The sequence below is a fragment of the Natrix helvetica genome (genome assembly GCF_964273705.1).
Source record: "Natrix helvetica genome assembly, chromosome: 9".
Classification (NCBI taxonomy): domain Eukaryota; kingdom Metazoa; phylum Chordata; class Lepidosauria; order Squamata; family Natricidae; genus Natrix; species Natrix helvetica.
The window spans coordinates 15625757-15635982 of record NC_138560.1 but is presented as its reverse complement, the minus strand read 5'-3'; the positions used below and the strand labels follow the sequence as shown (position 1 = coordinate 15635982).

Genomic DNA, 10226 nt, shown 5'->3' with positions numbered 1-10226 from the left:
AGCTGGTGGATTGGTGATGCTTGATCTCTTCAATATCCTTATGAGGACCAAGGTATTATATCCACCACTCTGACCCCCACCCCACCCCACTCCACCCCTTTATAATATTGAATTAGGACTGAGGAGGCTAAGATTCACTCCGCGCTTGGCACCTCGCAACCTACACCACATTGTTGGGAAGATCAAATAAAAGTCCCTTGAGCGTTCAGAGGAAGGATACATAAACATAACACCCAGGGGTATGTATATGCAGTATGTGCGTGTATATGCATTTAGCACCATGCTTAGGTGGCTTTTATATGTCATCTGCCACATTCCATTATCCTCTTGACACTTTCAGTATACTGTTATTTATTGCCAGTCATTCTTTGCTGTCTTTCAAGGGAAAAAAAACTTGTTCTGCCCCACCCTCCCTATGGCTCAAACACAAACTCAGCTAATTTAAAACTGCAAATCTTATTAAACCAGCAATCTAAACCATCAAGTGCATTCAAGTAGGGCAGAAAACAATGATGTAAAACTATCTCTCTGCCTTGGCTAATGATAGAATGCAACTTTCTCTGAAAAAAAGCTGTTCTCATTCCGTCCATCAGTCTAATGCAGTCTGGCAAGTTTAAGGCCTGTGGACTTCAACTCCCAGAACTCCCCAGCCAGCACAGGTCTTCAAGCCACCAGTTTTGGGAAGCCCTGATCTATAAGATCTTGAGGCCCAGCAGTGAATCAGACCTTCGTGCAGCTGTTAGAGTTTGGCTCAGGGGCTTGCAAATTGTCTTCCAAGTCATGGCAGTGTCTGCAGGGTATGGTGAAAAAAATCAAAATAGCCACCTTGAAAGGGCAATCAAAGTTTTTTATGGGCACACATCAAGAGGAGCTTCAAATGCAACATCATGGCCATTACCTTGACTTTTTTAACCATGCACCCTGTGAACATTTCTGAGTAGTCTATTGAACATTTTCTAATATAGAAATGACAAATGATGGTTGTGGACAAAGAAAGTTGGAAGGGACCTTGTAGGTCTTGTAGTCCAACCCCACGCCCAAGTAGGAGACCCTACACCGTTTCTGACAAACAGCAGTCCAATCTTTTCTTGAAAGCTTCCAGTGATGAAGTTCCCACAACTTTTGAAGGCAACTTCTGTTCCATCAGTTGATTGTTCTCATTGTGTTGTGGCCCAGCAGGAGCCGTTGGAGCTGCAACCAGACTCCGACAGTGAGGGGTCTTCTGAGTTGGCTCTGGAAAATGTGGAGGACCCTGGACAGGGTTCTGACTCCGAGCAGGGATCAGAGAGGCTGGTTGGCCACCAGGAGGTGCCTGAGGCATGGAGCAGTGGTGAAAGCCAAAGGGAGTGTGCTCCTGATGTCATGCCTTGGAGCAGTGGGGAGGAGACAAGGGAGTTGGTCTTGGATGCCCGGAAACGGTGGGCTGATAGATGTAGAGAACAACTATGCAGATACAGAAGATAATTGGACCCAGGTGGTGGTTGTAATTAGGCTCCTCTCAAGATAGTATTTAAGCAGGGACTTTCCTGGAGGCTGGTTGCAGAGTTAACTTATCTACCAATGCTGGACAAGCGTTCTTGTGCCTGTGTCTTATCTTGGAAGTCTTGTATCATAGGATTAATGATTGTGACTATAATTGATGATCTATGACCTATCCCTTTGTTGCTTAGGTGTATACTCACAGCTTACTCATACACAAATTCCTTGCGTGTCCTACCACACTTGGCCAATATTCCTATTCTCGGCCTGATTGCTGTCATTCCTATCAGGTCCTCTCTGCTAGATTTGATGGGGCAGGTAGAAGCTATAATGGTCTTAAAACAACCCCAAGCAATTTCCAAATTGGGAAATGACATTTAAAGAGAAAGGGGGAAATCGTACAGGCAGCCCGCAGCTTACAATATTTGATTAGTGGCCGTTTGAAGTCACAAAGGCACTGAAAAAAAAGGGACTGATGACCAGTTTTCACATTTACGACTGTTGCAGCATCTCCACAGTTGTGTGATCAAAATTTGGGCGCTTGGCAACTGGCGTATATTTATGACAGTTGTTGTACTGTCCCCGGGATCATGCCACCACCATTTGTAACCTTCCCAGCTATCTTTTGACAACCTAAGTCAGTGGGGGAAGCCAGGTTCATTTAACAACTGCATGATTCACTTAACAACTGCAGTTAACAACTGTGGCAAAAAGGTTGTAAAATGGGATGCAACTCACTTAACAATGGTCTTGCTTAGCCATAGAAATTTGGGGGCTCAATTGTGGTTGTAAGTTGAGGACCACCTGTTACTGCAGGGATTGAAGCTGGCCACTTTTTGAGGCAAGGTGTGCGTGGAGGCAGGGGTCTCCAACCTTGGCAACTTTTAAGACTTGTGGACTTCGACTCCCAGAATTCCTTAGCCAGGTTCACTCTGGGAGCGAACTCTGGGAGTTGAAGTCCACAAGTCTTAACGTTGCCAAGGTTGGAGACCCCTGATCTAAGCTACGGTTATTCTCAAAAGGTTTGAATCGGTTTGATGAAATCCAGGAAACCACTTGCTTTGCTTTGCCTCCTCTGTTTAGGTTTGGATCCAGCATTACAAGCTTACCCCGTGGAGACGTGGGAGTTGACCGGGAAGAGGCTGCTCCGGATATCCTATCGGGATTTGGAGAATCTGGGTGTGAGCTGCATCGGCCACCAGGAGCTCCTCCTGGAAGCTGTGGAGCAGCTTTGTGTTTTGGTGGGTGCCTGCGGAAAACAAATCCCAGTGAACCCTCAATGGGGGCAGCCGATAGCTTTGGCAGGGGTGGTAGTCACTTACCTTCCCTACCGGTTCGCAAATGTGAGCCCACCTCTGTGCATGTGCATAGCCTTCCGCGCATGCGCTTTTCAGGAAAAAAGGGCCTAAATGGGATGCCGTAGAGCTGGGGCAGGTGGGCGTGGCCAGTCACGATTTCTGCTACCGGTTCGGGTGAACCTGTCTGAACCAGTAGAATACCACCTCTGAGCTTTGGTAGAGAAAAGGTGAGACGTTGCTTTCCTTACAGAATATCTGGGCCTGTACTCCTCTCTCTAGAACTATGAGCTGACCACCTCCAACCTGAGGACACTCACCGAGAAGCTGCAAGGGATCATTCAGACAATCGAGGTCTGCATTCTGAGTCGCAGGAAAGTGAGCACTTACCACGGAGCGACTACTGAAAAGTCCAGCGTGGATCTCCTGGCATCTGTGGTGGAGCTGATCAGTGCTGCTAAAGGCCTCTTTTTATGGCTGAACAGGTACTCACCTATTTGCTTAGATGCTGGGAAGGCAATGGTGGGATTCAGCCAGTTCTCACTATTCAGGAGAACCAGTTGTTGGAAGAAATTCACCCACCCACCCACTTGGCAAGGCTAATCCTGTAAGGAAGACAGGAAGGAAAGATTCTGGCATTGTTTCTAGCCTAATCTTTATTGCCCTGCTTACAGAAACTGCCTCTCCAGTTAACCCTTGTTACATTGTAACAGCTAAGACGAAGCACCCATCAATCGGAGTGACGTTGAGTTGGCCATGCCCGCCTGGTCACATGACCACCGAGCCACGCCTACCCAACTGATCATTATGGCAGAGAACTGGTTGTTACATTATTTGAATCCCACCACATTGGGAAGGGTGTAGAGTGGGTAGGTGGCTCAGTGGCTAAGATGCTGAAGTTGTCAATCAGAAAGGTCAGCAGCTCGAATCCCTAGCGCTGCATAACAGAGGGAGCTCCTGCTACTCGCCCCAGCTTCTGCCAACCTAGCAGTTCGAAAGCATGTAAAAAATGCAAGTAGAAAAATAGGAACCACCTTTGGTGGGAAGGTAACAGCGTTCTGTGCGCCTGCGGCATTGAATCATGCTGGCTACATGACCACAGAGACATCTTTGGACAGCGCTGGCTCTTTGGCTTTGAAACAGAGATGAGCGCCGCCCACTAGAATCAGGAATGACTAGCACATATGTGCAAGGGGAACCTTTACCTGGGAAGGGTGTGTGTATCCAAAGCTGCTCTCATCTTGATAAAACATGGGAGGGCAGTGTGTGGTTGATCGTAATTTCCTGCTGCCCTCAATAAACAACCACCGTCCACTTCTTGAGAGTGCAGTTTGCTTTGGACTCTTGTCGAGTGGGTGGGAGAGGTATGCAACGGAAAGCCCCAGGTGGGATGTCAGAAAAGGAGAGATCAGATGGCTCTGACAACTTTTTAGCTCTGGCCCTGACCTTTGTTTTTGCAAAGCCCACCCGTTACTGACCTGTGCCTCTGTAAATCCTCTTCAAGAAAAAGGCAGTTATCCTCTCCTGAGATAAATGACGGATGGGAAAAACCTTTCCCAACCTGAGGTTTCCTGGATGGGTTATGAACATCCAATCATATTTCAAAACATCTGAAAAGAATCATATTAAAATGGTTTCATGTGAACCTAATCAAGTTCAAGCCTGCCTGCCTGCCTGCCTGCCTCTTTCTTTCTTTCTTTCTTTCTTTCTTTCTTTCTTTCTTTTTTTCTTTCTTTCTTTCTTTCTTTCTTTCTTTCTTCCTCCCTCCCTCTCTCCCTCTCTCCCTCCTTTTTTCTTTCTTCCTTCCTTCCCTCTTCCTTCCTTCCTCCCTCTCTCCCTCCCTCTTTCTTTCTTCCTTCCCTTCTCTCTCTCTCTATGTCTCTTCCTCCTCCCTCCTTTTCTTTCTTTCTTTCTTTCTTTCTTTCTTTCTTTCTTTCTTTCTTTCTCTTTCTCCCTTCCTTCCTTCCTCTTTCTCTCTCTCTTTCTCTCTCCCTCCCTCCTTTCTCTCCCTCTATGTCTCTTCCTCCCCCCTTTCTTTCTTTCTTTCTTTCTTTCTTTCTTTCTTTCTTTCTTTCTCTTTCTCCCTTCCTTCTTTCCTCTTTCTCTCTCTCTTTCTCCTTCCCTCCCTCCCTCTTTTTTCTTTTTTTCTTTCTCTTTCTCTCTTCCTTCTTTTCTTTCTCCCCCCACTCTCTCTCTTTCTTTCTTTCCACTAACACCTGTCTGGCACTGGCAGAAAAACACTGATAAATTGCCAAAATACTGTATATTGAAGTTAGCATCTGGCCTTTAGTACGCTTTACATAGCTTAGTTCAACTGAAGTCAAGAGGGCTGGTTATTGCTTTGCTTTTAGTGTATGAGGGTGCCTATTCTGAATTTGAGTGCCCTAGAAATATAGTTGTTTTAGGCTAACCTGTGAAGTGAATCAGTGCATGGGAATAGGAGTCTTCCTGATTTAAAAAACACATGCAAACAGAAAGGACTTTTAGCCATGTCCACTTCCTCCATCTGGCCCCTTGTAGTTTGCCTGTGCAACAGAATCTTACCTGGAGCTTACAAGTCGTCTCTTGCAGGTATCTCTTCTCCCACCTGCATGATTATTCAGCCAGCCGAGACATCATCTGGCTTTGTGGGGATCTGGCAGAGACTGTGCAGAAGGTAGGTAGCATTGGGGGTAGCACTTTGGTCGTGGAAGAATTTTACAGCCCAGAGATAGGTTATACACACACCCTGCAAATTAGTTGGAACAAGAAGAGCATTTTAAGAAAAATCTATTTATCCTGATTTCCTGTAGATTTTGTGATTGTATGGATGGTTAAGTATTTCTATGTTGTGTGGCTAATGGGGTAATTGCTTTATTTTCTGAGGGTATTCATATACTATATTAGAATGGAATAGAATAGGAAGGGACCTTGGAGGTCTTCTAGTCCAGCCCCCTGCTCAAGCAGGAGAACCTATACCAGTTCAACTGAAATCTTGTGAAGAGTTTGATTTTCAGGAGTGTTTTGAAGAGCGCAATAGAATTGAAAAAAAGTTGATATAAAGCAAATGCCGACTACGTTGAATAGTGTGAATGCATACAGATTAACCATGGTTAGTAGCATTTATCTGGTTATGATGTACTAGAAGAGAGTTCCTGTTACTTCTAGTTAACAATAACTGGAAGTTAAATAACCATGGTTTAAGAATCTTTAGAATTCTTTATTGGCCAAGTGTGATTGGACACACAAGGAATTTGTCTTTGGTGCAGATGCTCTCAGTGTACATAAGGAGAATAAAAATACATTCATCAAGAATAAAAAGATACAGCACTTAGTGATAGTCCAGGTTACTAATAAGCTATCAAATCATATTAGGAAACAATTAAAAACAATATAAACATTTGTAAGGATATAATCTGTAGGTATTCTTACAGGTTAACTGTGTTGAAAGAGGAAGCAATAATCATGTTTCATGCCTTGGAAGCTGTTGGACAGTATATTTCCTCCACCTATTGTATATTAAAATGGTCTAGTTATCAACAGATGGAACCCAGCTAGATGCTCTTTGGGAAAAGAGGCATCCAGGTGATCCTAGGTCACTGAATTTTGCCTCCCAGCAACTCTCATCTTTAAGAAAGCTGGCTGGGAATGATGGTTGAGCAAGATGTGATTGGCTCACGACCACTGGCTGATAGGAAAGCTAGAGAAGATGGCGAAGGCATCTATTCTGGGAGGTGATGAAAAACTACCCCTGCTTGAGATTTAATGCTGGCTAACTGAAAACGAGAGTACAGAAGCTGAACTTGAGTGAACTGACAGAAATGGCAGCTGACCAGGGAGGGTGGGAGGAATAAGGACAGGAGAAAGGAGTAAACAAAGTTGGAAGGGGAGACCAGCCAGTTGTCTTTTATAGAAGTCATCCTGTGACTCACACGTTGGGATCGGAGGCAGGGCTGGATTCTGGAGTTGTCAGATGTTCCTGCTAAAAGGGAACAAACGGGCCGAAAGTTACAACCTGTTTAGGAGGGAGAGCTACCAATTAAGGTAGGTTCTCCAGGGATCATTCTAAGAATATTCTTTGGGTGTTCCTACCACCTCACTTTCCTTATTTATGTATCTTTGTAGTGTCTTGTGTTATTCTTGCGAGGAATCTGTGGAATTTGCTGGGGAGATTTCACAATAGATAGCTATGCTGGAACTGACATTCAACCAAAGGAAGAAAGCATATAGAAAGGCTAGGAGAGCGCATAGAAGAATTGCCCCAATGCAGGACAACACGTAGCTTTAAATGGGCAGCGGGGGAGGAGAAGGGAGAAAAAGGGAACCTTGCCTAGTTTCATCTGAAGATACAGAGATTAAACTTGAGATAATTGTATATGAATCTTAAGCACAGTTTCTGTAACTCTCTGTCTTTATGAAGGAAGGGAGTTTTCGACCAGATTTATTGACTGCTCTGTTTTAGCCACCTTCTGCTGCTTGGAAATTTCTAGATTAGTAAGATTTCTAGAGTTGATATCTACGTATCTTGGTCTTCTCAGAACTTATTTTTAGTGAAGTATGCAAACCAGCATTTGCATCTCTTGTCCTGGCCACTTTTTACAGAGGCACGATTGAGAGCGTTTTAACAGACCGCATCGCTGTTTGGTTTGGTGGCAGCAGTGCCTCAGGTAGAAAGTCCATACAGAGAGTGGTAAGGACAGCGGAGAAGATTATAGGAAGCTTGCTTCCCGTAATTCGGGATACTGCTTATAAGAGCTATGTGCTTAGATCTTAAAGCATTGTCAGAGACCCCCACACACACACTTTACAATCTCTTTCTGTTGCTCCCCTCTGGGAGGAGGTTTTGAAGTATTTCTAGCAGGACTACCAGATTCTGTAACAGCTTTGTTCCCTATGCCATCCATCTGGTAAACTCACAAGATTCTTCCCCCCTCCTCCCACCATGTATATATATATACACATCCGAACTAGACTGTGATGTTTCTTTGTGTCATATGTGTGTGTGTGGGATGGGTGGGTATATGCATAATGGTTGCATATCTTTTGAGAACTGAATGCAACGAAATTTCATTTTAATGTCTGCTGATTAGTGTACATTTAAAGTGACAAGTTTCTATTCTATTTCTATTTCATTCTATTTTCTATATTCTATTGTATTTTCTATATTCACTTCTCTATATTCTATTGTATTCTATATTCTACTCTAGTCTATATTCCATTCTATTCTTCTACATGTCTAGAAGTTGCCACGGTTAGGAAACCTTTAGTTCAATATTACTGGCACTAACTTCCAGTATCAGTAACTTGATTGGGAATCTTTTCTAATTTCACTTCTTTTGTTTTCATCATTCAATAGGAGACTGCCTGGATAAACCGCTGCCATTTTCTTGGCAAGGTTTTTCCGAAGTGGTTTGCCATTGCCTCTTTCCTGGGGCTAAGAATTTGTGACTGGGCCAAAGTCACCCACCTGACTTTGTGCCTAAGGCAGGACTAAAACTCACCATCTTCTGGTTGGTAGTCTGGTGCCTTAACCACTGCACCAAACTGGCTCTATACTGTATGCTAAATATATTTTATGTGTAAAGTACTCTACAATGAGCTGAAAAAGAGGTGAAATTTTATATCATGTTATGCTGTTAAGGATGGTAACTAACATACTGAGGGACTAAGCCGTTCAGGCTCCAACATTCTTCCCAATGTTATTTCCTTTCAAAAATTTTCTTCCTTCTCCTCCTCCTCCTCCTCCTCCTCCTCCTCCTCCTCCTCCTCCTCCTCCTCCTTCTCCTCCTCCTCCTCCTCCTCCTCCTCTTTCAGATTCTTGCTATACAACCCCTTATTAGAATTGTGAAATTGATTGGGAATAATGGAAATTGACTGCATTAGTGTTGTTAAGATTGTGAAATTGATAGGAAAATAGCAAGAAGGTTAATGGGAGGGGCACAGCCTTAAAAAGAAGAGCAACAAAGATGATTAGAGGACTGGAGGCTAAAATATGCAAAGAACTGGCTATTGGGTATGTCTAGTCTGATAATAAGAGGAACTGGGTTGGCATGATAGCAGTCTTTCAATATCTAAGGGGCTGCCACAAAGAAGAGGGGGTCAACCTATTATCCAAAGCTCCGGAAAGCAGGAAGAGAAGCAATGGATGGAAACTAATCAGGGAGAGAAGCAACCTAGAACTAAGGAGAAATTTCTTAACAGAACAATTGACTAGAGGAACAAGCTTGCCTTCAGAAGTTGTGGGTACTCATCACTGGAGCTTTTTAAGAAGAGATTGGACAGCCATTTATCTGAAATGGTATAGGATCACCTGCTTGAGGAGGGGGTGGGACTAGAAGACCTCTAAGGTTCCTTCCGTCTCTGTCATTCTGTATGAAACCTTTGTTTTGAACAAGCAAAAGCTAATTTTAAAAAAATTACTCGAGTGTGTGATATTAGCTGATCAAAATTGGGCTTAAAACAAGTAAGGTAACAACTAAACCTTGAACTTGCGGTATTCCTGAATGTCACCTTTTAGAATTTCCTGTATTTTCCATGATTGATTGCTGGGATTTTTTGTTGAAAGTAATTTGCTTTTATTCAAGTAAAGGCACTAAGTGGAAAAGAGAGCAATAACAACAAGATTAAGAGCTGCTCATACAGATACAATATATATATTGCTTCCAGACACAGATTATGCATGGATGATCACGATGAGTTATGCTCATCCTTTATTAAAACAGTTGTGTAAAACTTCATGTACATATTTCCCACAGTTATAAGATGCATGCCTCCTGTTCTTAAGCTGATAAAGTGACCATTTTAAGATTAAACCCCATTCCTGGTTGACTCTGTTTAAAGCTTTGGGCAGTGCATGGGTCTCCCAATTCCATGTGCCACTCTGAATGGGAATCGCCATGAAGCCAATTAGGAGGAGGATTGGAATGCCATCTGAATTTCTGTGAATGCATCATACCTTTGGTCTCGGTGAAAAGTTGTCTACTTCAACTAGAAAGGGTGCCTAGTTTGAATCAACAACCCTAGCTTCTATTAATGTACTTTTCTTTGCATTTGTCCTTATAGGAGTGCACTGTATCCGAAAGAGAGGACCAAATTTTGTTGATCGTAAGTAGTGAAAAGATCTGGGTCCCCACCCCAGGGTTGAAACTGCAAATTTCCCCAACCTTCCATGGGTCAATAGCCATACAACAGACTCTTATATACAGAATCGTAAATGGGTTCACCTGAAAAGTCAGTGGTGGAGATACAGGTATCTTCCTAACTCCTCCTCCTTCTCCAATTAACACACAAAAGAATGAACTTGGGGGAATTAGACTAAGGATAATATAGATGTGATCGTGGCTCAGTGGCTAAGACGCTGAGCTTGTCAATCAGAAAGGTCGGCAGTTCGGCAGTTCGAATCCCTAGCGCCGCGTAATGGAGTGAGCTCCCGTTACTTGTCCCAGCTTCTGCCACCCTAGCAGTTCAAAAGCA

General features: G+C 43.6%; 1 protein-coding gene across 1 annotated transcript in view; it reads left to right on the top strand.

The window, feature by feature from the left end:
• The window catches only part of CNKSR1 (connector enhancer of kinase suppressor of Ras 1), a gene marked incomplete at its 5' end in the record, with an annotated part of 48962 nt that overhangs the window by 11803 nt on the left and 26933 nt on the right, over positions 1–10226 (top strand). Inside the window, 5 exons of the mRNA XM_081961680.1 lie at positions 1671–1797; positions 2563–2720; positions 3057–3259; positions 5346–5430; positions 9816–9857. Of these exons, the coding sequence (XP_081817806.1) occupies positions 1671–1797; positions 2563–2720; positions 3057–3259; positions 5346–5430; positions 9816–9857 (615 nt within the window). The remainder of the gene's footprint in view (positions 1–1670; positions 1798–2562; positions 2721–3056; positions 3260–5345; positions 5431–9815; positions 9858–10226) is intronic.